Source organism: Camelus dromedarius, chromosome 7 (genome assembly GCF_036321535.1).
Source record: "Camelus dromedarius isolate mCamDro1 chromosome 7, mCamDro1.pat, whole genome shotgun sequence".
NCBI classification, from domain to species: Eukaryota; Metazoa; Chordata; class Mammalia; order Artiodactyla; family Camelidae; genus Camelus; species Camelus dromedarius.
This window is the reverse complement of record NC_087442.1, coordinates 6,058,322-6,084,895: the sequence shown is the minus strand read 5'-3', so window position 1 is coordinate 6,084,895 and position 26,574 is coordinate 6,058,322. Positions and strand designations below refer to the sequence as shown.

Here is a 26,574-nt window from a genome sequence, read left to right as displayed (position 1 = left end):
GAGAAAGTGTTTGACTCTTCTGACACGGCTCAGGTCACTTCTCTGTCATCCAGACCAATGCAAAGGCCTGGGTTGGTCTAGGTAAACTTGGACTAGGAAGAGGGAGAGTGGGGAGGTGAAGCCTGCAAAGGAGTGAGGGGAGAGGAAAGGCCAGAACAAAGGGTCTGGAGACAATCGCCAATTTTTCAGAAGGGTCAGGTCCTTTGGGATGCGCAACATATATTAGCCAAAATAACAGAAATCCAGGCCAAGGCTCAGGACCCTGCATTGTTTGGGACTTTAGGGCAGGCCATCCCAGACTGAGGGGCTCTAACGAGCAGAGCCGCACAGGGCCACTCCGGGGGCGGCGGTGGCCCCCGGCACCGGAGTGGCCCCGCCGGTCCCCGCAGGCGGCAGGAGCTCGGAGGCTATTGGCTGGCGCGCTGGCTGCGGAGGGGCGGGGAGCGCCGCCGAAGGGGACTGTTTGCTCCTACGGGCTGTAGATGGAGCTGTCCGGCCCCGGCGAGGGGGAAGGCGCCTGGAAAACGTTCTTCTTCTCCCTGGCCGGCCCGAGCGGGGAACAGCACTCCCAGGATGCAGTTTGTGTCAACACGGCCGCAGCCTCAGCAGCTGGGCATCCAGGGCCTGGGGCTGGACAGCGGGAGCTGGAGCTGGGCGCAGGCGCTGCCCCCGGAGGAGGTCTGCCACCAGGAGCCGGCGCTGCGCGGGGAAATGGCCGAGGGAATGCCGCCTATGCAGGTGGGTTCACCCCCGCCCGGCGCCATGGCCGCCCGCCTGGCCGTGGGGGCGGGGCTCGGGGCCGCGGGCGCGGGGCGGCGGTCGGCGCCGGGGGACCCGGGCCGTGCGGGGCGGAAGCGGAGGCCGGGTGGGCCGGGGCGCCGGCGGGCGCGCGCGGCAGGCCCGGCCCGGCGTCCTCGCAGGCTCCTCCCGCGGCCCCGGAGCGGCAGGCCCCCGAGGCCGCGTGCCCGGCCGGGCCCAGAGCCGGCGGCCGGGGAGGCCCCGCGGGGCTGGGGGCCCGGAACGTGCGGTCCCTGGGCCTCGGCGGAGCCGCGACCGCGTCCGCGACCTCGGCCCGGGCTCGCCCGCGCGCGGGGCAGCCCAGGGCTTTGCCGGCCGCACTTGTGCCACTGCCGGGGACGTGGGCGCGCAGGATCCCTCGTCAGGTTACACTGCAGCCACTTAGGCGACAAGATTTTTTAAATGTTGTATTGCCCTCCCTCACCAAGTATAACGAGTGATCCTGTTATGGAAACGACAGGCCAGCCAAGAAACAAGAACCACTCGGACAGTTGGAGTACTCAGATGTATTACACCGGCGGGCTCAGAGGGGCTTCTGCTCCGAAGCTCTGAGCACCTCCAAGACGTGCGCATGAGGTTTTACAGGGTTAAGTACAAGCTTGGGGTATTCGGCCTATAGGCATGGAACAGCTTTAGCAGCATCATTATCACAAAAGTGGAGGCAGGGAGGCAGCAAACCAACATTCCAAAGCCACATATATCTCTTTGAAAATCCAGCTGCCTAGCAAAAAAACAAAAACAAGAAACAAAAAATATAAACAGGGAATCAGCAAACCAACACTAATTAACTTAGATTTACGAGTTAGTCCAGCAGAACTCAGATCAGTATTCCGATACTTAGATTTGTGAGTTATCTTGTTAGCCCAGCCCGGCTTTTCTTGTTAGCCCAGCCCGGCTTTTCTTTCACATTCTTAGACTTGTGAGTCATCTTGTTAGCCCAGCCCAGCTTTTCCTTCACAATTCGAGTGATTCGTATTTCCCTTGCACTGGGTGTGGTGGAGGGAAGGGGCCATTGAGAGGTGGCTCTACCTTCTTTCCAGCAGTGGACAAACTTGGCTGCACATTAGAATCACCTGAGCAGCTTTCAAGATTCCTGACACCCAAACCTGGTCCCAAACCAGTTAAATCAGCGTCTCTGGGGTTGAGAGTAGGCACTGATCATTTCTTAAAGGTGCATCAGGATCGCAGTGTGCAGTTCAGGAGCCAGTATTCCAGACCTGTGTGTAAGACACAAGGGTGTGATGCTGAGAGAGACCTGGAGAGCTTTGCCCAGAAGAGAGTGTGGGAGCTGACCCCGGGCAGGACCCCACAGAGGCCCCCTCTGTCCCTGGCCTGCATCTCAGCCAGGCGGGTTCTGACAGTTCTGCCAGGAGCTGCTGTGTTGTGTTTGATCATTTGGCAGCTTTAGATCTCCAAACCTGCATAGGGGAGCAGAATTTGGCACCCCAAAATATGTCTCTTTGGCATAAGGGTTATTTTAAGATGGTTATTTTAAAGAAACTGCGGGTACAGGAGAAGCTCTGAAAACCCAGTAGGAGTTACCCCTTGTAGAAGGGACATCTCCATCGCTGTACCAGGAAGAGGAGCATGACTCAATCTAAAAGCTCTTTATCAGTGGAGAAGGCAGTGCCTTATTATCTGCATAATGCCCTTACCCTGTGTACTGTCCTTTTCCTGGTAACCTCCCATAACTGACTCCCCCCACCCCAAACATCATCTTTTGTCTTTAGCTGAAGATGGTATTTAAGATAGTGGCTTGGGCTATTTTGGCGAGTAACTCTGTTTTTCTGGGTCTCTCCCATGTATACATGTTACTCAACTTTGCTGAAGAACCTAGAAGGGTAGAGGAAACATTTTCTTCCCCAACACCTGTGAATATTAAACTGGGCTCGGTGATTTTGTGAACATCCACCGTAAGTCCTTGCCCCCTTCTGAGGGCCTGGCTGCTGTGACTCCTGAACGAGTCCAAGCTTGTGGCTTTGCTGGAGATGCTGCTGCCTCTAACGGAGCAGAGTCCCAGGCCCAGGCCCTGCTGCCCCACCTTCCGTGTCAAGAGTGATTGCCCAGAAGCTGTGTGATGTTCCTCTGTGGCTGTCACAGCTGTTCTGAGTTAGAAGTTGCAGTTAACCTGCTTGTCCCAACCTGCCCAGTTCACCTGTAAGTAACAGATCTCCACCTCAGCCAGCCTGAGGGCCTCTTCAGCAGCAACCATCAGAATAGAAAATGACATCTCCTCCTGGCAAGGAGAGGCCATTATCAACCCTACTGTCATCCAGTAAGCCCTGGGTGCTGGTATGGTATGGGGCCAGTCCCCAGGTCACCAGTGCACTGTGACCACCCTCTCTTGGTCCTATGGCTCAGCTCCTAACTTGCACCCATGGGGCCTCACCTTCCAGGGTGAGGACCCAGAGCTGGGAGGTACCAGAGGATACCCCTCCCCCTGGGAAGCAGGAGGGAGCTGAGGAGGGTCTTCTCTTCCTCTTAAGGATGCCACCTCCTCCCTTCCTCAGTGAATGACATTTTTTGGCAAACCCATTTGTATTTTGGAAAATATGAACCCACAGTTGCATAAGGAGAAAAGGCTGTTCGTGTGTTTGCTCACTCAGGCCCCCGGCATCTCCCTTGGGTGCAGCCCTGCTGGAAGGGTGGCTGCAGCAGCTCCTTGAACTCGTTACCTGCAGCACCTAGAACTGCTCCAGCTGGCGGTCCACTGAGGCGCCATAGAATGACCAGCCCCTTCCCTGTGCCTCTATTTCATCATCTTTAAGGCAGAGATAGACATTCTTGCCCTAACCTGCTTAGAGATTGCTGAGAAGATTAGGGGCAGATGACTGATAGGAACATTTTTACTTTGAAACAGAAAACACTGGGCAAATCTCAAGAGTTTATCATTAAGTCTAGTCCCTGAAGAAAGCAGCTGTTCTAGGCAAAGAAAGTGGCTTGTCACATTTTAGGCCCCAGGCCCACAGCCTTGACCTGTCGAGGGTTAAGGGGGATAGTAAGGAAGCTAGTGACCGGCCTGACTCCTGCTGGCAGGAAGTGGGAAGGTTGGCTGGGCGGCTGTTCAAGTTGTTGCTGGGGACCCTGATGAACGCCAAATGCTGAATGCCGTAGCCTGGGGGACAGGGCTTGGCAGGAGAACAGGAGTCCGTGGCATTTGATTAGTTGTCCCTGCTCTCAGGCCCCCTCCCTCCTCACACAGGGTCTCATCTCAGCTGTCACTTTCTCCCTTTGCGCACAGGCTCAAGAATGGGACATGGATGCCAGGCGACCCATGCCTTTCCAGTTCCCACCCTTCCCAGATAGGGCACCCGTCTTCCCTGACCGCATGATGAGAGAGCCCCAGCTGCCCACAGCCGAGATCTCTCTCTGGACCGTGGTGGCAGCCATCCAGGCCGTGGAGAGGAAGGTGGATGCCCAGGCCAGCCAGCTGCTAAATCTGGAGGGACGGACTGGGACGGCTGAGAAGAAGCTGGCCGACTGCGAGAAGACGGCCGTGGAGTTCGGGAACCACATGGAGGGCAAGTGGGCCGTGCTGGGCACCCTGCTGCAGGAGTACGGGCTGCTGCAGAGGCGGCTGGAGAACATGGAGAACCTGCTGCGGAACAGGAACTTCTGGGTCCTGCGGCTGCCCCCGGGCAGCAAGGGGGAGGTCCCTAAGGTAAGTGGAGGTCCCCAGGGGCAGGGATGGTGGTGGGGACCAGCAAAGGTGAAAAAAACTCTGTATTTCATTTTGTCAGACCTCACAAACATCTTTGGCTCCGTGTTGTCTAACTTCTCAAAGCCTGTCTCCACTTTAACAACCTCGTCTGGAATGTTCTACCACAGTGAGGCTGGCAGTTATCAGCTCTTGGACAATCTTGTTTCATCTAACGCCCTACCCACATCCCCCTCCCGTTTTATTCTGAAGCCCATCTCAGACAGCACTCATTTGCGTTGTAAATGTTTCAGTCTGTGGCTCTGAAAGGTGAAGACTCTCTCCTTTAAAGTAATAATCTCCATGTTATCACCACCACAGCAAAACCTCAGCCCACTCAAATGTCCAGTCAATGTTCAAATTTTCAGCTCTTCCAAAAATGTTATGTACTTTTTTCCATTTGTTTGCCTGAATCAGAACTTAAATAGGTCTGCACACTGTGATTGCTATGTCTCTTAAGTCTTTTTTTTAATCTATGAGTTCCTCCTCCATCTCTCATTTTTCCTTGTAGTTTATCTGGGAAGAAGCTAGGCCATCTGTCCTGTGGAATTTCTCACTGCCTGGATTCTGCTGCTGTGTCCTCCATGGTCTCATTTAACATGTTCCTCTCTTCTCAGTATTCCGGTGAATTGGTAATTGAATTATTCTCCCTAGAACCCCTGTGGATGAGGCTCTTGCCACACCCCCTCCATCCAGCTGGTCATGCCAGAGCTCTGATGACATCCATGGTATTAAAGGCAAGGGTCACTAAAGCCGTGGTATTGAAGTCCCAGTCTTCATCTTCCTGGCCCTGTCTGCTGCTTTCATGCAAGAGACCATACAGTGCCTGTTCGCTTGCCTTCCAGGACCCACCCTCCCCCAGCCTTGGTTCTTTCCCTACCTCACTGGCTGCTCCTCCTCAGCTCCTTCGCTGCCCTCACCTCCTTTCCCAACGATTCCGGGGCTCAGTCCTCACCTTCTGCTCGTTGTTTATCTGCACTCACTCTCTCTCTTGTGATCTCATCCGGGCTCAGGGTGCCGTCTGTGTGCTGTCCACTCCCGAACGCCGTTTTTCCCTCCCTCGCTCTCTATCCTTCCCAGACTTCCGCTTGAGCTCGAGATTTGCAGTCCTGCCTATTAATTCAGCTTTTCCATCAGGGTGTCAGTAAATATCTTAGATTGAACCCAACCAAACTGAACTGTCGATTTCTGCCTGAAACCTCTTCTACCCCAAGTCATCCTCATCTCCACTGACGAGCATCCTTCCAGCTGCTCAAGCCACAAGTGTTGGGGTCATCCTTGCCTGCTCCCTTTCTCACCTGACCTCCACTACCTTAATAAATGCCATCTGATTTTTCTTCAAAGTGTGTCCACAGCCCAACCACTCCACCTGCCTCCACCATACCCAGCTTGGTCTGCCATCGCCTCTTGTCTCATTATTGCCGTGGCCTCCTCCCTGGTCTCCTTTGCCCCCTACCCCATACAGTCTGTTCTCAGCCAGAGTGGTCCTTTAAAAATATAAAAAAGTCATATTACACCTCTGCCTCAAATCCTCAAATAGCTTCCCATCTTATTCAGCGTAAAAGCCCCCATTTCATCCACAGCCCCTCCCTCCATTCCCACCCTTCCAACCTCATCTCTGTTGCACCCCCTCCTACCCATGCCTTTCTGCCAGCTCACCACCAGGGGTTGCTCCCAACGGGTCTGCTCCGTTGTCACCGGATCAACGTGCCCTTCAAGCCCCCAGCCCCAGCACACCCTCTCCTCTGTCCCTGCTCTCATTTTCTCTAAAGCACTGATGCCGTCAGGCATCTTGCATGCTGACTTTTTTTTTTGTCTCTTGGTTGGTTTTCCTCTGCCCAGTGTCTCTGTGCTGATAACCATACCAGGCTTCTAGCAAAAAATGTTTGCTAGTGACTCTCCAGCTGGAGAGCTCACACTGCCACGTAGGGGACTGGGTCTTCCTTGTTTTTGTATCTGGCAGCCAACCCAGTGCCATTGCCGGAGGAGGTGCTTGATGGTGACCTGTTGAGGCCGCACAGAGCCTAGTTCTGACAGTGGCTTGGTTCCTCCCTAAGACACCCTCTGCCCCTGCAGCCCACAGGGACCCGTTTTCAGTACAGTTTTGTCATATACTGCTTCTGCTGCACAGGCAGCGTCTCCTCTCACATTGCCCTTGTCTCTCATCTGTGCCTTGCATTTTAACTCAGGGCCATGTCCTTACGTGGCACTATTGTGCGTTCTGCGCACTGAACCAGGTGTTAGGGGTCCTGAGTTGACACGTGCCCCCATGGAATAATAGAATGGTTATGGGGTCCGGAGTCAGAAGGCTTGGGTTTGAATCTTGGCTTTGCCGTGTGCTGGTTTTCTTACTACACATCAAGTACATTTTGTGTTGTCCCTGAGCCTCCTCAATTCCTCTTTTGAAAGAAGTGAAGTATAAATAAATAATCTAGTAAGTAAGTTCCCAGCTGGCCCCCTCTGAGTTTCAGTGTTCCCATCTGTAAAATGAAGATGATAATGTGTTTGCTTCGTGGGGTTGTGAGGATTAACTGATTTTGTTGATGGGACAACACTGTGTTGCTCATTGTATTCGTTACCTATTGCTGTGTCCCAAAACTTAGCAGCCTAAAAAAAATAATCATCACCTTGCAGTTTCTGTGGGTTAGGAATTCAGGAGTGGCTTAGCTGACTGGTTCTGGCTTAGAGTCTCATGAAATTGTAGTCAAGCTGTTGACTGGGGCTTCAGTCATTTGAAGGCTTGACCAAGGCTGGAGGATTGGCTTCCAATATGCTCACTCACCTGTGTTGGGAGGAAGCCTTAGTTAGTTCCTCACAGTTTGGACAGTGAGGGTGCTTGTTCATCATCACAACAGGGCAGCTGGCTTCCCCCAGGGTGAGTGATCCAGGAAAGACAGACCGGGGTGGAAGATGCAGTGCCTTTTACTACCTAGTCTCCGAAGTTGTACCCCATCAGTCCTTTATTTATTTGTTAAGAGCGAGTCACTAAATCCTGCCCACATTCAAGGGGAGGGGAATTAGGTTCTATTTTTTAAACTAATTAATTAATTTTAATTTAAAAAAATTTTTATTTTTTATTCAAGTGTAGTCGATTTACAATGTTAGTTTCAGGTGTACAGCATAGGCTATATTTTTTGAAGGGACTGTCAAAGAATTTGTGGACACGTTTTAAAACCTCCACAACCACAAAGCTTCATGAGAATGTGAATTAATGTTGCTGGCAAGGGTTTCAATTCATCGTGGGCTCTTGGGCTTGCTAGATGCATTCTCTTCACCAGATTCAAGAAAGGCTCATCTCTCAGCTCCTCTGTGCCTCTTGGGTCCTAGTAATCAGTAAGTTGCTCATGGACAATTCACGGGTAGTCTTTCTGTCCAGCTCGGCAGCAGGCTCTCGGCAGTCTTGGGGCGTGTCTCAGGCCCCTGCTGTGTCCCAGCACAGTGAGGTCTTTACAAAGGATATCTGTTTCCGCCTGCGAGAGTGTCATTCTGGAGTTCTGACCCTCTGCAGAAATGGTAATGGGAAGCGGAGGAGCTGGTGTGTTGGAAGGGATAAACCTGGTTTGGGAGACCTTTAGTTTGAGGTACTTAAAAGGTGAGTAAATGAAGCCACTTAGAAGGCTGTTGAAATGTGAACTTAGAAGGGAGCAAGGAAAGTGTCATCAGCGAAGAGGTGACCACTGAGGTTGTGAAGAGAATGAAATTGCCAAGGGAAAGGTGAGGGCAGAGCCTTGGTCTCGGCGGAAGGAGCGAGAACAGTGGAGGATGCGCGAGCCGGCCAGGCAGGAGGCAGCACGGTTGTGGAAACCACAGGAGAAAATTCCAGGAAGGTGGTCTGACCTTTCCAAGAGGTCCGAAAGGGTGAGGGTTAACAGCAGGGAGCCACCGATGACCTTCCAGGGTGTGGGTCCAGAGAGCGGGGGTCACAGACAGATTGGGGGTAGGCTGCGTGGATTGTGAAGAAGAAAACACAGAGCCTGTTCTTGGGATGTTTCAGTGAAGGAGGAGAGTCAAGTCGCTCGAGGGAGCAGAGTTGAGTAGGTCTCCTCTCGGGTCAGGGTCCCTGAAGGGAGAGCTGGTGGAGAGACTCACGGTGTCAAAGAGAGAAGGTGGTCTGGGTTGAGTGTCCCAGGCTGGAGGAGGAGAGGTGAAGGCCCAGGCAGGGGGTTTGGCTCGGCAGGAAGAAGGCCCTGCCAGCAAGGGGAGGCCGGAGAAGGTGGGGGAAGGCCTGGTGAGGGTGAGGGAGAGGGGAGAGTTTGAAAAAAGCCTCCCAGGGAGCACAGTGAGATGTCAACCAGATCACCAAGAAGCTTCCTTGAGGCAAGATGCAGGAGCGTATGGCGGGTGTCAGCAGCGGAATTTTGTGACTTTTATCCAGCAGTGGGGAGTTGAAATGAAGAAAGTGGTCTGTGTCAGTTTGCCCAGGTTGTGGACTTGCCCAAGTCTGGTGGTAGGTCCAGGAAATCAGAAGTTCTAGCTGTGTTTCTACAGATGAGCGGTAAGCTGTCAGTCCGTACGCGGTGCGCAGGTGTGACAGGGCACCTGCCCGGATGCATTTAATGTTACAAGCACTGGAGGTGCTGCTGGCACTTGTCATCTGTGTCCCCGCGCTGCCCACTCTCCAGGCAGGCCACCAGTGGGCCTGACACCGAGCGGGCCACCTTTTCTAAGTCGCACCAAGGTGCCAGGTGTGCGGGTAGAAGGGCGGTTGGACCAGGATTAGGACCGTGGGGAAAGCTGAGCATTGGATGTCAGAGTGAGGGAAAGGCTGGTTCAGTCGGGATGTGGAAGTGGGGGCGGTGGAGCAGCGTGGGGAAAAGGGAAGTTCAGTTATTAAAGTTGTGGAAGTGAAACCTTCGATTTCACGATTCTGTCCAAGATGAGGCTGTGCCCATGAGTGACTGAAATGAGTACAGACCAGCATCCTTGTCAAACTGAAATAACAGCTTTGGAGAGCAGATTAGAGCGCCCTGAGTAACTGGTGACCGACATTAGAGGATGGGTGACTCAGCCTGCAGCGGGAACTTCCTGGTGTCGGCAACGACTGTTCAACACATTCAGCAACTATTTATTGACTCCAGACTGTACTTCTAGGTGCTTGGGATCTGGCAGTGAACAAAGCAGATCAAGATTCCGGAGCCTTAGCACGTGCGAGTTTTAGGGACGAGAATGTAACTGTGTACGTAGGGGTGGCTTGACCGGAAATACAGGTTTTATAACAGGGTTTTATTGTACTTGGCTCACTGAGACCCACCCATTCCACCTGCCGCATCTCTGTCACCTTGAACGCCAGAAACTTTACCTTCAGGTACTAAGTTTCCCTAAAAGTGAAATTACAAAGGATGTGGTTAAATGTTTAATTTTAAAAAGGTAGTGGTGACCATCATTGTTAGTGAAAGCACATGAAGGTCAGGGATCGAGTGGCCTAGCTCCACTGGAATGGGCCGGGCGGGGACATGGAGGTGGGGAGCCACGGAGAGCCAAGGCCAGGCTTGGGTGGACTGGCCCCGGGGCTCCTGATGGGGAGCCGGTGGGGAGGAGCATACAGGAGGTGCCAGATTAAAGCTCCTCTTGCCCCAGGTTCCAGTGACTTTTGTCGACATCGCTGTTTACTTCTCTGAGGACGAGTGGAAGAACCTGGACGAATGGCAGAAGGAGCTTTACAACAACCTTGTTAAGGAGAACTACAAAACCCTGATGTCCCTGGGTAAGGGCGCCTTCCCTCCCCGGTGAGCGTCTCGGGAGAGGGGAGTGAAATGCTTCTCAACCCACATTGCAACCCCTGGGCAAGGTGTTTCATGTTGATACCTCATGGAAATGCAAGAAATGATTTGCTTGTAATGCTAGCAAGTTAGAATGATTTATAACAGGATAAAAAGTAAAGCCCAGAAACAGGGCTTACCACTATAGGATCGAACACTGTGCAGCTACCGCTTTGGAATAAAGTCAGATGGCATCATTTGTACCTGCTACACCCTGCATCCCAGCAGCCTCAGGTACGCCACAGTCCGTCCACTGTTGGCTTTCAGGGACCAGCTATTTCTACACCAGAAGCTGGAGAATATTGACTTGTTTTCAGTTCCTCGTAAGACATGATGTGGCACTCACATAACGGCCACTACCTAGAGGGGCCCTTGGGTGGGCGGGGGAGTTGGGGAAAGGGAGGGCTTTGCATCCCCCCTGACTGGGACTCACTGATGGGCTTCACTCAGTCCTTCCTTCCCTTCCACCTCATTCCAGACGCAGAGGGTCCGGTGCCCAAGCCAGATGCTCCATCCCAGGCTGAGCCCCGGGAAGAGCCTTGCGTGTGGGAGCAGAGGGACCCAGAGGAGAGAGAAGTCCTGATGGATCCAGACACAGGTGATGGCAGCGGCAGGGAGCCCCAGGGCCAGGGCGGGGCAGGAGAGAGGCCCCGCCACCCCTGCAGAGGGTCAGGGCCAGAAAGTGCAGGGTGCACATTTGACTTTTGGGTTAGAGCCATGCAGCTGGAGACGCCAAGGTAAGCTGGAGAAAAGAGGAAGGGATGGCCTTGCAGCCTCCCAGGCCCGACGGGAGCCTGTGATGAGGGACCCTAGACGTAAGTAAGAGCAGCCCTGGCCCAGGCAGGTGGGCATCCGCATGGATGTGTGAATGCGTGGTTTGTGTGGCCTCTTGCTTCTTGCTTGGCTGCCATCTCCAGCACCCTCACCCCATTCTCACAGACACCCTCTCACAGGCAGACTTACCCTTCAAGGCTTTCTCCTCATCTGAGAAGAATCTTACGTTCCGAGGAAATCCAGTTCCTGGTAATGGAACCACCTGGTAATGGAAGGTGCCGGGGTTCTAGTCCCAGCTCTGCCTTCGAGGTCTCCTCTCGGGGCCCCAGCTCTCCTGAGCACCGTCAGACCAGGTGAAACCTGGTACTTGCACTACAGTCGCTGCCTTTTCACTTGAGCCTTCACCCGCTGGTGCCCTCTCCCCTTCCTCCTCTTCAAGTGGAGAGCACGTTCACTGAAACCTCCCTGAGGAGGTCGTTCGAAGGCAGCCCCCTCTTTCCCAATCTGTTTTCTTTACTGAGATACAATTCACATGCTGTAAATCCACTCTTTTGAAGTGTATCATTCGGTGGTTCTCAAAGGTGTGCAACCATCCTCACTATCTAATTCCAGAACATTTTCATCATAGGAAACCCCACACCCAGCAGCAGTCGCTCCCGTTCTCCATGACCCCCAGCCCATATGGATTTGCCTGTTCTGGACATTTCGTCTACATGGCTCCCTCCTCGTCTTCAAGCACCACAAGTGTTTGAGGCCAGCAGCTGTGCTAACCTCTCACAGTTAAAGCAATGTGACCTCAACTGAGTTATCGGCCATCTCTGTGCGAGACAGAACAGGGACCACTATGCCCATTCTGTGGATGGACCGAGCAGACTGAGAGCCAGAGAGGTCAAGCGACTCGTGCTGGGCTTGGGGCAGAGTTGAAACCAGGATCCATGTCTTCTGATTCCTCATGTAGTCTCTCCTGCTGCCTGAGTTGTCTCCTGCCAGGGCTGTATTGTTCATCACACCACAGACCCTCCTAAGAGGACAGTGCCCCGTCGGGCACGTCCCGGGGTCTACCAGGAGGATGTGTTACTGTCTTTCATGCATGAGGGTGCTGCACGTTATCCACCCAGGAGTGGGGCTGGGTTGCTTCTCTTTGCTCAGTCTAACTCCCTGCTAATCGTGTGTGCAGGTGTGTGTGTATCTGTGAGCACGAATGTGTCTGTGTCTGGCCCACTCTTTCCTTCTCGGGTATAGAGCAGGGACGAATGTTCTGCCACACAGAGCTAGACCGACGGCCTGTCCTGATCAGCACCCACCCGTGGTGGGCTGTTTCCAGACCTCTCCCGGCCCTGTCAGACTTCATTTTGTGGCTTGTCTTACCCCTTTGTGCTAAACATGGGTTGCCTCTCTACTCCAGGACATCCTGCTTCTTGGGGTTCCCCGGAGTGGCCCACAGGAACCCAAGACCCCTGTGCTCTTCCCTGGCGAGTGCTGTCTGCGTGCTCCTGACCCCGAGAACGTCCAGGTGACGATCATTCAGAAAAAGGCTCTGAATGACATGATTCTCTGTCCCCAGGCGCAGAGCCCCTGGTGTCCACGCAGGACGCATCCTCGCAGGTGAAGCGGGAGGAGGCCCTGTGCGTCCGGGGCCAGCGGGGCCTGGAGGAGAGAGCCATCCCCACAGAGTCCATTTCTGGTGCGTGAGCCGGCGGGGAGGGGAGGGCTTGCGTGCGCTGTGGGCGCCCAGCGTGGCCTGCCGTGGCCGGGGCCCGAGCTGAAAGCGGGTGGAGGGACAGGGTCTCCCTCGGGGCGCAGACCTGGCACATGCCCTGGACGGTTTGCCAGGGCTGAGCTGTTCTATTTTCTCTTTTTCATGATATCCATTTTTAACTGTTCCTTTCTCCCCTTGAGAAGCAGCATCTTCAGAAGTACTGAGTGTGAGGCACTTTGCAGGCTCCATGGCTTGGGGACTATGCTCCCCACTGCAAAGAGCTCCAGTTGTTTTAAACGAGCACGTTGGGGGGGGGGCTGCCTGTGGGCCTGGCCCCGCCCGCTGCAGTCCCATGGGTGGTCTGGGTGCTTCCTCTTACGTGGCATTCCAGCTGGCCCCCTGCTTGAGAACCCTGTTACAGAAGAGACGTATCAGTCAGAGTTCTCCGAAGAATCAACAGGGTGCATGTGTGCACACCTGTGTAAGGAGAGGTTGATTGGTTGGATTTAAGGAATTGGCTTCTGTGATGGTGGAGATTGGTGGGTCAGGAGTCTGTGGGGAACCGGCAGGGTGGGGACCCAGGGCAGTCTGCCGGCAGAGCTCCCTCTTCCTCAGGGGATGTCAGTCTTCTGTTAAGGCCATCAGCTGGTGGGATGAGGCCCACCCCCATTATGGAAGATAATCTGCTTTACCCAAAGTCTACTGATTTAAATGTTAAACTCCTCAAAAATACAAAACCAAAAAAAAAACCCCACAAAAAAACAAAATACGGAAACATCGAAAATAACGTTTGGTCCCATGTCTGGGTCCCGTGGCCTTGGTGAGTGGACACCTAAAATGCGCCATCACAAGAGATGTTAACGTACTGCAGCTCTTTACTTGTCCCCAGGTTAGAGCTCCGCAAACCTCATCCCCCTTAGTCAGAGCCTCATGCTCCTGGGTAAGTGACAATAGCCTCTGAGCAGAGGAAAGCTGGTTCCCAGTTCATCTGGCACCGTCCTCGAAAGCATCATGGTATTACCGTCTTCAGAGGGACCTTTAGAGATAAGGAGGCGCTAAAGGGTAAATGAGGTTTAATAGACTCTGCAGAGGAAAGAAAATGTAGGATAAACTTAGAAAAATCCCATTAAAATGGTGAAGGTGAAAGGCTCCTGGAAGGCGTCGCTTTCCTGGAAAACCCCACATGAGGAACACCTTCCACAAGGTGCTCAGGCCTCGCACACGAACCCCGCTCGAAGGGGCTAAGTTCCTGAAAGACAGAACAGCTCTTCTAAAGTCACTGCTCTGTCACTTCCCTGTAGCATTGCTTACTGGCAGCAAAAGCTCCATGAGCTGGGGCCCAACTGACTCAAAGCTGTAATTACCTGGAAGAATTAGTCCTGACTTTTAGGGAAAAGAAATAATTGCATGACGTCAGAGACTTAAAGCACAATCTTGGAGGCGTCTTTGTGTCCCCTGACACCTCTGCTTTGTTCCCACAAGCAGACTCACCAGCTTCAGCCCAGGACCTCCTGTCCCGGATCAAACAGGAGGAGCACCCGTGCGTGTGGGATCAGCAGGATTTGGCGGAGAGGGATATTCCAACGGACCCCAACTCAGGTGAGCAGCTGCCAGAATGCATTTTAGAAAAAATTTTATTTAATGGAGGTACTGGGAACTGAACCCAGGACCTCGTGCACACTAAGCATGTGCGCTACCACTGAGGCATGCCCTCCCTCCCAGAAGGCATATTGAGGATGACTTTTGTAGCTGCTGGGAAATCAATCTGATCAAGTCACTTTTGGTCAAAAGCCAATGAAAGGCTCAGGGGATAAAATACAGCATGTTCCTTTGTCCACATTTTGGCATATAACTCTTAGGAACATGGGGAGGGTTTTTCCAAAGGAATCATTAAATTGATAAATTACCTTGTTGATGTAACCAATACTAAAATTACTTCACTGATTCCTGAAATATAACCAAAAAGCCTTTTAAAAGTTGTGTATATTTCTGCAACAGAAAGAAAGAAATTTACATGTTCTGGAATTTTCCATGAGTGAATACCAGTTATATGTCTCCCAGGAAACTTCTGGGGAGGGTCCGGGTGTAAAGGGAAGCCTAAAAGAACAATAGGAAAACTCCTCCACGCAGATGGTTTGCGTGTGTGTGTGTGTGTGTGTGTGTTTGTTCACGTATGCTTGCAGAGCTGGAGAAGGCCAGTGTCATGTTGTTTGGTAGTTATGACCCCAAAGTCTGATCCCACCCCCCTATACCAGGAAGAGAAGCAGATGTAAAATGTAGGATTCCTTGTAGTTTGTCAACTCTACAAGTTTACAGTGGGGAGGCTGAAAGGGTCTAGGACAGTTCTTATAAATGACCTTTGTTCACTGCTTCCCCGGTTGCTGGTCTTTAAACCCTACCCCTCCTTCCTCGGTCCTGTGTGCCATCAGAGACCAGGCTTCCACCCCGGAGACCTGGGTTCTGACCCTGGCTCTGCTGCCACACAGACTTTGAAAGACAGCCCCTTGCCCACGTCGAATGCATTGAGCACCCCTGAGATCACATTTAGAGAGCTGTTGAGAAGGCGGGGCGGCTGGTAAGAAATGAAACACAGGTACCAAAGCGGCCACATGCTCTCTGAGCAGAGCAGCAGCCTCTGCACGTGACGGTTTTTGAACCTTGGTGGGAAGCTCGGTGGAAACGAACAGGATCTAAGACTGCCTTCTTTTCATAAACAGAGTCTCTGATCTCCGCACATGACATTTTGTCGTGGATCAAGCAGGAGGAGCAGCCGTACCCGTGGGGCCCACGTGACTCCATGGAAGGAGAGCTCGGGTTAGATTCTGGCCCCGGTGAGTGGTGCGCCCAGCAGGACCCCTGGGTGTTTTGTCCAGAGGGATGGTTGCTCACCCAGCCTGCCCCTTACAGGGCGACGTTCTGTCGTGCAGCCTTTCAAAGGCCTGTCCCAAAGCACTGTCACCCTTCCTTCTGGAGGATAGCAGGTGTGTGAGTTTCCTAGTGCTGTCTTAACAAAATACCACAAACCGGCTTGTAACAACAGAAGTTTATTCTCCCATAGTTCTGAAGGACTGAAGTTTGAAATCAAAGGGTTGGCACGGCCACGCTCCCTCTGAAAGCTGTAGGGGAACACTGTCTCTCCCCTCCCTAGCTTCTGGTGTTTGCTGGCAGTCTTTGGTGTTTCTTGGCCTGTGGATGCATCACCCCAGTCTTCTGTCTCCACACGGTCTGTGTGTCTGCGTCTTCAGCTGGTGTCATTTCACTGACACCAGTCCGGGGCCTCCCCTACTCCAGTACATTTAGTTAAGTGACATCAGCAAAGAGCCTATTTCCAACTAAGGTCACATTCTGAAGTACTGGGGGTCCAGATTTCAACATATGTTTTGATGGAGGATAGAATTCAACCCATAGCAACAGGGAATGTAGAGGTGGCTGGGAGAGAGCTGAGCCAGTGAGGCTGAACAGGAGTTGATGGCGGCAGGGGGCTTACATACTAGAAAACACCAGCCAGGGTACCCGAGGCAGCCCCGAGCTGACATCCCAGAGAAACTGGGAAGATCCTAAAGCTCAAATAGGAAGAGGGGATTTCTGTCTCCCAACAAGTATGAGTCCAAACATCGCACCTGACTTGGGACTCTCGGGTCTTTTTTTGAAGCCCCACTTATTGGCCAATGACCTTGGGTCTGTGTTCGTGGACATATGGCACTTAGCATCAGACTATGTTCCGTGGCAGAAATGGTACCATTGAATCAGCTACTGCAGTGTCTTCTGGGTGATTGGAGTGGTGAAGGGACAGCTAATCATGTGTTCCTTGTTCATACTCCTGACACCCTCTAAGAGCTTGAAACCTATGTAAGAGCTGAGGACATAGGTTATTTCTGAATCTGAAAGGACATTTTAAACTCGGGTGAACAGATCTCACTCCCTGTGGGACAAACTTAGTTCAGTCTGGAAGAGCAGGCTAGGGCTGGCGCAGTGGGCAGGGAACGGCAGAGGAACAGTGTATGCCCTTGTCTAAAATAGAATTTAAACTGTCCTCTTTCTAACCTGCTGGTGGTGTGGGATGCAACACAGAAATCCCGGGGCTGCCTGTGAGGACCGGAAAAAGTCATAGCAGTTGATTCTACTTGTTTCTCTGCACTTCTAGCCCTGGCCCCAAAGGCAGGGGTACCAGTTCATCAACTATTGTGCCAGGAAACCCTGCCCAAACCTTTGTCCCTCAGTGCTACCCTCTGATTTCTCCAAAGTGGCTGAGGGTGTATGGGCTTCGAGGAGCCTTTTCTGGGACCCGTGTGGTTGTGAAAACAGATTGTGGAAAGCCTGTGCAGAAATTGCAAGGTTTTGAAAATGACTTTACTTCTTTAGTTTGGATATGCTGAGCCAATGAGTCAGAACAGTTTGCCTCATGTTGTTTTGTCTCTGGGAGGCCTTAGAAACTTTGCCTTTGGGAAGAAATGCCCAGAATTTGAGAGATAGGAGTAGCTGGAAATGCTTCTCCTGCCCACCCAATTACTAAAGCCACTTGTCTTTCTCCCAAAGTGAGCCTGCCTTCCACTCATTAATGTTAGAATGTGAAATTAGTATCTCACCTGCGATTTCCTTGAGGTTTAAAACCACCTAGTGTTGTGGCTGCCAAGGACAACCAGCTGGACTTTTGATAAGACATGGCATCACCTGGCAGTCTTCTGGAGAGGGCTTAGAAAAGGGAAGGGAGTGGGGTAGAGAGTAAAATGCAGAAATATATGACACCTGTTCCTGCCAGCTGCCTTCTCTGGTCTTGCGATGTACGAGAAAGACCGGTGTCCTGTTTGACTCAAAGTCAGATTTCAGCCTAAGTGGACATTACATTTTTAGAAAAAGGATTCCTGGATTTACATATTAATGAGTGTGTTTTACTCTCTGATCTCTGACAGTGTAAGACAGGAAAAAAATCTATTTACTCAAAGGTAATATGCGTGAGGCTCCACTGAAGCAGAAAGTAGATGTAGGGAGTTTAGTGGTTACCAGGTGCTTCTGGAGAAAGTGGAGAGCCTCAAGCCAGACCACTTACCCGGGGGCCAATGACTCAACACTCAGACTCAAACCCAGAAGAACATGGCATCAGAGAGGCTAGGAGAAGAGTCCTTCAAGGGAGAGCAGGGCTTAACCATGTTCAGTGTGAGGAAGGGTTGAGTATGCAGGTCCAGGAAGAGGCTCATTGAATTTGGCAGTTTGTAGGTTGTTGGTGACCTTGACCAAAGTTGTTTCGGGGCATGCTGGGACACATGCCTGATTGTAATAGTCTGAAAGAGAATGGAGGTGAATAAGTAGTAAAAACAAGTATAGCTAACTCTTAAAGAATTCTGCTATGAAAAGGAGCAGAGAAGTGAGTGAGACAGCAGCTGGAGAGGGGGGAGCACATGGGTCAAAGGAGTGTTCTTTTTAAGTTGGCTGATGCTGCACCGTTGCGTCTGGTAGGATGCTCTCGCTGCTCTAGAACCCTGCCTTAAAGAATAAAGGCATTTATTCTCTTACGTAACTAAGAGATAGTTCAGTTTCAGCGTTGGTTGATTCAAGGATGCAGCTATATTGCCAAGGATCTAGGTTCTTAACTCTGCTCTGCCATTCTTGGTGTGGATGGAGCATGTGGCCTCAGCTGTTCCAGGCATCGCCTCCAGAGCCAGAGGGAAAGGAAAGGCCATCTTTTTCCTGCACTCTCTCTAAGGAGTAAGGAAGCTTTCCCAGAAGCCTCCTGGCAAACACATCTCATCGGCCAGAACAAGGTCATGTGCATGTATCTGAGTCAATTACTTGCCAGTGAGTTCCGGAGAGAAAGTCCTCATGTTAGAGGCTGGAGGAGGAGATGTGACGTAATCCCCACGGAGAGTGGAAAAGTGGGACGTGCTGGGCCGTGAGCTCAGGTGCTAGGCTTTTGAGATAAGTGATTTTCTCCAGCAATCTTCAGCTGCTTGAATGCAATTACTGCATGGGGGTCCCCCAGGTAATCCCAACAGAGGAGAGAGAGGTAGAGGGACCACGGGAGCTAAGCTGGGTCAGGAGGGGAGAACAAAGGTGAGGGGCAGGAGGGAGCAGGACAGGACGGTGACTAAAGTGGACAGGCACTCACATTGTGTTTGAATTGTCAGAGTAGGATTATGACTGGGGTTCGATTTCTTGGGAAACAGACCCCCAGATGGAGGTGCACATGCACGTGGTTTCCTTGGGGGTCCTCTAGGGAATAACACCTATAAAGGACTGAGAAGAGCAGGTCGGGGAGAGGGCAAAGCAAGGCCCACAGTGCAGCTGCGACAGAGGCCATGGCTGATCACACACGATTGAAGGCATGACATCCTGAATTGAGGCCAGGCGAGTTACTTTGGTCTCTACCCCTGGCCAGTGTCCTCTGTAGATGATTCTCTGCCTGGTCAATGTCGACTGGGATAGAGGTGGGTGGGCCCAGCCTGTTTAGGGGTGTCACATAAGGAGCACAGGCTTAGGTCATGCACTGGCCAGCATGAAGGGTTGGGTGGCATATGTGGCCTGAGAAGTGGCCTCCAGGAAACAGACAGGTCCCAGGCAGAGGAGAGAAGGGTTGTGACAAGAGGTGGGGGACAGAGCACAGCTTCGCTTCTTTGCTATGGGCTTCCATGGGCTGCCCCCCCAAGTGGGGGAGGGACTCCTCCAGGGAGAAAGACTGAACTGGGGATGGGGGAGGTGATGGAGGGTGAAGGAAGAAAGATAACCCCTAAATATAGTCAGCAAACCCAGTAGTTCCTCCATCAGAAATCTGAGTCGTGGGCCTAAGATCGCAGCTCTGATGCTCAGAGCTTGGACCTTGTGCCTCTCTGACCCTCAAGGCAATGGGAAACTGTGGACTGGGGATACTCAGGGGTGCAACGAAAGGGCATCATTGCAAGAGCAAGTAGGTGCTTCCTGGGGAGGCTGGCTGGGCAGGCGCTACTACACGAGGGTATGGAGAGCCAGTTACATGTGGTGGGATTCCAGATGGGGTCAGGCACCAGGGTGGGATTCAACAAACCCAGCTGACCCCGCTGCTGTACCAGACTAAAGGCCACCCGCTTAGTGGAAACACAACTGCAAACTGGAGGGTGGTGATGGTCCCAGCTCCCTGCGTTCTATTCCTGTAGGCCTTTAGATAGGCTTCTCACCTGGGAAAGGTTCTGGCAATTTCTTTCCCTCCAGTCAAGAGATTCTCCTTAGATTAATTAGCATTGAACATCAGAATACAATTAAGTCATTATTTGCAGGCAGTTCTGCCTTCCAAGGAGACTTCCGCAGGGTACCCAGTGCCCAGCATCTGGGGATGTTTCCTGTCCTAACTGGGCACCAGCTGCTTCACCGGCTTCTGGTGCTCTCCAGCTGGTAGCTTTGGTCGGGTCTGAAGGTCAGGAAGCCTGAGAGCCATACAGGACGTGACCATTTGCCTTGTTCAATCCCCGCATCCTTTAGAGAAACTGAGGCCCAGCTAGCCTGCGACTCGCAGGAAACTACCGTGGAAATAGTGAAGGACCCGGGCCCCCTTGCAGGGACGGTGTGGGTCCCGGACGGAGCAGTGTCAGCATGTCACTTCTTCGTGTCTCCTCCCCAGGTGACAGCCTGCTGATGGTGAAGAACCCACCCCCGGCCCCACCGCCGCCCCAGCCCGCTCCGCAGAGCCTGCCCCCACTGCCGGCGGCCCCCGAGAGCGCGGGCGGCCCCCCGAGCCGCGGCGGGGGCGGGGGCGGGGGCGGGCTGCTGGACGACGGCTTCCCCGCACTGGCCGGGGAGCGCGGCGCGGGCGGGGCGCAGCCGGGCGGCGAGGGCGGCGGCGGGGGCGCAGGCGGTGGTGGCGGGGGTGCGGCGGGCGCGGGCCCGGGGGGCGGCGGGGGCGGCGGCAGCCGCTGCCCGGGCGGCCTCCGCCGGAGCCTCCTCCTGCACGGCGCGCGCAGCAAGCCCTACTCCTGCCCCGAATGCGGCAAGAGCTTCGGCGCGCTCAGGAGCCTCATCATCCACCACCGCAGCCACACCAAGGAGCGGCCGTACGAGTGCACCGAGTGCGAGAAGACCTTCAACTGCCACTCGGGTCTCATCCGCCACCAGATGACGCACCGCGGCGAGCGGCCCTACAAGTGCTCCGAGTGCGAGAAGACCTACAGCCGCAAGGAACACCTGCAGAACCATCAGCGGCTGCACACGGGCGAGCGGCCCTTCCAGTGCGCGCTCTGCGGCAAGAGCTTCATCCGCAAGCAGAACCTGCTCAAGCACCAGCGCATCCACACGGGCGAGCGGCCCTACACGTGCGGCGAGTGCAGCAAGAGCTTCCGCTACAAGGAGTCACTCAAGGACCACCTGCGCGTGCACAGCGGCGGCCCGAGCCTCGGCGCCCCGCGGCCCCTCCAGGCGCCGCCAGAGCGAGACTAGGGCTGGGCCAGGGCTGGGCCGGGGGAGGGGAGGGCCCGGCCACAGGAGCGGGGGGGGGGGGGGGGGGCGAGCCTGGGGACGTCCTGAGGACCCAACGATCCTGCCCTTGGTTCTCAGGCTCCTTCCCTCCCTCTACCCACGACCTGCTGGAAATCGGGAACAGGAATTGCACTCCAGACAGGGTCCCCTAGTGTCGGGCAGGGGTCGCCTAGACCTGTCCGGCCGGGATGGACAGCCCAGCTCTTCTCATAGGGTGGACCAAGGAGCCGGCTGAGTGGCTTCCCGCAGGGAAGGTGCCAGAAGGACAGGGAGGAGGCGAGCACCCCTCTGTGGGCACACCCCTCATCACCTAGCGTGCCCATTTGGCCTCTGGGATCACTGATTGTGATCCAGGGAAGCCATCAGCGTGTCTTGGAACCCTTCTGAGATAAAGAAATAAGGTCCTAAGGTTAAGAGACCCTAAAAAAAGGAAGCAAAGGTGTGACAGTGAGGGGAGGGATGTGCTAAGGGATGGCATCTCTGTGATGACAACACTGCCTCGCGTTTGAATAGCGCTTTATACTTTTTTAAAACACGTTTTCTATCCGTTATCTATTTTTGCCCTTAGCCTATTCCTCTGAGGTAGGTGGGATAGGATTTTCCTGACTTGATAGCTGAGGAAAGTGAGACACAGGTGAGATGGTTTCCCCAAGATCACACAAGAAGAGAGTGGCAGGGCGGGGACCAGGGCCCCTGACCCCAGGGCAGTGTCCCCCACCACACACACTGCCTACCTCTGGTATTTGAGAGACCTCTCTGGCCTGACCTCCCCTGGTCTCTCTCCTCACTCTTTCCCCTGACCCTCTAAAAATAATCAGAAGCAACAGGGAGCCAACTCATGGAGCTACCGGGAATGGGGAACAGATTAAAGACAAAATGCCCGGGGTTGTGCTTCCAGAAGTCTCTTCCTAGGAGCATACTCCTGGCAACCCCCCACCCCCACTCCCCGGCCCCCATTCCTCAATCTGGTGCAGCAGCCTTTTTCCACTGCACAGCATAGACCTGGGCCTCCAGAGGCAGGTGGTGCCCTGGGTCATACCTCATCCTGATGATTGATTGGTTTACCAGGGCGAAGGGGTGAGAGAGAGGCTCGAGCTGCAGGAGCAGTCACGGAAGAAGTGGGTCTCTTCCCCGGAGGGCCGGGGGGTGCTAGCGTCTGAAGAGCGTCAGTCTCTCTCCTGCCCTGAGCCTCCCAACTGGTGCTATCTGTTAACCAACCATGCTCGTGGACATGGACACAGACCCTACTCTGCTCCAGATCCTGCGTCGCCTCCGGAGGCACCCAGAGGACTCTCCGTATCGGTGCATCGGCTCTATGGTCCTGACGGGCCGCGGTCTCCGTTTCTGCGTCTTGCATGGCCAGGGACTGGGGCGGGTGCATGCCCCAGGAACCTTGTTTGTGTCAAGAATGACTTACGCTTCTCCCATCGATTCCACGTTTCTCCCGGCCAGGGAGCACGTTTGTGAGCGCTCTGCTTCCGCCCCTCCCCCATCTGTGCCGCTCTGCTTTCCTCAGACCCCTTTCTGCTATGCAAAGGGGATCTTGACATTCAATAAAAGGTGTCCAGGTTGCAGACTGCATGTTCACAAGGCCGGAGGGCTCTCCAGCGTGGCTTCATACAGTAAACCCTTGATGAACTGGAATCCAATGAACCAGGATTTTTTTCTTCTGCTTTTTGGAGGAGGCAAATCTTAAGGAAATGAGATGAGAAATTAGACATAAACAAGCTCAATGGAGTTTTGTTAGAGCAGAAGGGGGCCCTCTAGTCCATTATTTTGGTTGGGAGGTGGCAGTATTCTGCTTTTCAAAAGCACATGCAGAAAATCAATATTTTCTTAACCTAAATCATGGGAAGTAAGACCAACAAAGTTTGGTATTTGTGGGGTTTTTTTTTTTTTTTTGGCTTTTGAGCATATGAAAGATGGGAAGAAATCCCTGTTGAGATGGGTTTCAAACATATGAGCATATAGCTCAAGTCTATTTTACCTTCAAGGAGCTGTCTCCCAAAGAGATTTAGTGACCGAGCTAGTGAGGGAGCTAAGACTGAGTTTCTGGCTTCTTGCGTCCTAGCCTGGCAGATCCCACTGCACCACGTGCCCCTCAGTTACACCATGAGTCTCTCAGCTTCCAGCTCTGGCCCAGAGAGAGTCCTCAAGGGAGCTCTCCACCCAGAGCTGACCAAAGGTGGTGACACTCAATGTGGACCTCCCCCAGGCAGCAAGGATCTTGGGGTGGACCCTGCAGTCCATTTACTGAAGCAGGACGGTGGTCCTGCATTGGGGGTGAATTTGTCTTTTACTTCTGATAATGTATTAATTAAAAGTAACTAGTTTAATTAAAAGATTAATGCATGCAGTAAAAAATCATCTTTAAAAAAAGCAATGAAGAGGAAAACTTTCCTGCCAGATTCCCACTGAGAAGCATCCTTATATGTCCTTCTCCAGAACTGGAGGAATCAAGGCTTAAAGGATGAGTTGAATGGGGCAGGGGAAGGAAGAAGAGGCAATCTGGTATGAGGATGAACTGTGTCAGGGCGGCAGGAACTGGGGTCATAAGGCAGGAGACTGGCCTGGCTAGAGCCAGTGTGCGTGAAGTTAAAGTGACGTAGATGACAAGTGAGTCGTGGCCAGGCCATAGGGGGCCTTCAAGGCCAAGACTGTTCCATAGACAGGCTGCCAAATAGTCTGCAATCCGCTGTGCCACAGGCTCCCTCCTGGCCCCCTTAGAACTCCTTAGAAACAAGAGTCCGTAGCACTGAAAGGAGATCAGAGAGAATGAAACTGGAAATCTTGAGACAGCAAGTTTCAGCTAGACGCCACTGAAAATGAAGAGCCACAGGTGAACAAAGTTATCTCACGATCAAGGATTTGGCACTATACCTGGCCATCTGAGATCTGGTTCTGGAATATTGGAGAATGGCAGAGAGTAGGGGATAAAAGAGGAAACTTCATGCCAGGTGCAAGATGAACCAGCCTGTGACTATGTTTTGTAATATTGGTCCATCCAATTGTTACTGTTAGAAAAACACGTAACAGCATTTTATCATCCTGGGGCCCTGACAGATTGAGGGAGGCTGTGGCTGTCATTCCATCCAACACCAACTCCTTAGGGAGCCACCACGGAAGGATATCTCTAAAAGGGTAATTCTTGAGAAGAGGGGACCTGGGTATCAGACAGAATCTCACACCCCACCCCCACCCCACCCTACGAGGTTCCTGTAGGTCTGTAAGAATCATTCTCCTAGTGAGATGCTGGCTCTGTGTCCTAAAGGCTGAGAAACCTCTGCTCAAAACTCTTTAGACATATTTTAAACCCATATCATCCCTCAGCGTGATCATCTCTGTAGGTTTACTATCTCCTTTATTAAAAAAATAAGACTCATTTAAGGGTCAAAAGGGATCCTATATCCAGTCTTAGAAGTGTAAGCCAGTGTTGGTTACCTGGGTTAGTCCCCATGCCTTCCATCCCTATGGGATCAATATCCTTTAATCATAAGGTGGCTTGAGCCCCCACCCCACATATACTGTCAAAACCAGCAGCCCCCGCCCCCCCTCAAGGATTTGGGGGCGAGGAGAGGTAGCTCATGCTTTCTGGGTTCTCCAGTTCACACATATGTGCCTTCACGCTGCTGGTCTCACCCCTCAGCTCCGCACTAACCCAGATGGCGGAGCTCTGTGTCTTCTTTGTTTTTCCCCCATAAAACGCTTAAGTGCAGTAGACTTTTATACTTTGGAGGTTGCGGAGAGGGTCTCATCTCAGCCTAGCACAGCGAACGACCCCAAATTAGGCCCCAAACACCCACCATCTCCGTTCTTAAAAGACCTTGAACCGTTCTCAACAGGAATTTCTCGGAGTTGACCATCTCCCCTTTTCCATTTTGTATCTTTTCAGCCTCTAGAAGAATAGCGCCCCTCCCCCTTCTGTGCCCCCTCACTGCCTGTCTCCCAGGATACTCAGAGAAACCCCCAAATCCTAATTTACTATGGAGAGCAATTTAGTTTTGTCTTTGCTCACCTTCTGCCTTCCAAGCCTTTCCTTGGGGCCTATTTTTCCACAATTAAAATAGCCAATAAAACTCTCTTGTTAAACAAAACACTGTTCTCTCCCTAAAAGGAATTCTGCACCAGTTTTTAATCAATCAAGTAATGAAGTTTTGAAAAGATTTTACATTCATACATTCAAAATTCAAAATGGATAAAAGGACGTGCAATAAAAAACTCTCCAGGTTACCCAGACACTCACTTCCCCTACCTGAGGCTGACTGGCCAACCATGGAGAAAGGGGAAGTTTCTGAAAGGAACCTGGAATCATTCACAGACTCCAAGGAACAGTTGAACAACCAATCCTGGACAGAGACAAAAATGTGTCATCTCTGTTCCTTTCGGTGTGTTGGGATCATTCTTTTAAACTAACTTACTCCAAAAAATGGGGGACAAGACTATTCCTGACTCATATTTAGAGCTTCACCAGAGGGGAAATTAACCTGTACCCTCAGCTCTGGTTAGAAGGATCCCAGGGAAGAGCTCTGATTGGTCCAGCTTAAGTCATATGTCTACCTGAGTCTCAATAATTATGGCCAGGAGGCTAGGGCGCTATGATTGGGCTGGCTTGAGTTAGATGCCTGACCTTCAAACAGGCACTATGACCAGGCTGGAATTGCCATGGAACAAGATGGCAGCACCCACTTGAATTCCATGACTAGAACCCAGGAGGAGCCATTCCCCAAAGGGAAGGAGGTGCATATATGCCCTGAGGAGGGGAGAAGTGCTAAGCTGATGAAGTTAGCAGATGTTCACTACACATATATATACAGTGCGGGTAGGGGAGAGCTTGAGCCAAGGAGTGTTGATTATGGAGTTCTCGCTGACATGGAAGCTGAGTGGGCATGCTCCCCAGGGGGTTATTGCTGGGAGAGGAACACAAAAGACATGGTCTCAGTCATCTAGACACTTCCTGGATAGTAAGGGGAACAGAACAGAAAGAGTCTCAAAGCCGTGGCCTATAAACTTTCTTGAGTAAAAAAATGTTTGGGTGTACATATATGCTAATATCTATGCTATAAATCATATGGTAGAAGATTTAAGGGACAGGATAAATATTTTAAAGCATTATTTTAAACTTAATTTATATTATTTGTGATGCAAAAAATACTTTTTTTCTCTGTCACTAAAAATGAGAATTTGGGTAAGATGATGTCTAAAGGCACTTTCAGCCCTGCATGTCACGTTCATGTTCTACAGATGTAGATACAACAGGATATAGGTACTAAGAGTGTATTTTATTGTTTCCTCTAATACCCCCTGCCGACAATGGGAATAACTGTGAGCTGCATTTAAAAGTTTATTTAAAGACATGTGTCAAGATCTGAGTATCACAGGGAAAGGACAAATGAGTGGCTTCTAAGAGATGC

The 26,574-nt window shown here is 52.3% G+C and overlaps 1 protein-coding gene across 1 annotated transcript; it reads left to right on the top strand.

Moving 5' to 3' along the window:
• Positions 1 to 448: 448 nt before the first annotated feature.
• On the top strand, positions 449 to 21,178 carry ZNF282 (zinc finger protein 282). The gene is made up of 8 exons (XM_031455571.2): positions 449 to 738; positions 4,040 to 4,459; positions 10,073 to 10,199; positions 10,733 to 10,852; positions 12,593 to 12,712; positions 14,213 to 14,326; positions 15,445 to 15,558; positions 20,313 to 21,178. Exons 1-8 carry the CDS (start codon positions 574 to 576, stop codon positions 21,122 to 21,124), a joined length of 1,992 nt encoding a protein of 663 aa, XP_031311431.2. The 5' UTR covers positions 449 to 573; the 3' UTR covers positions 21,125 to 21,178.
• The last annotated feature ends 5,396 nt before the right edge of the window (positions 21,179 to 26,574 follow it).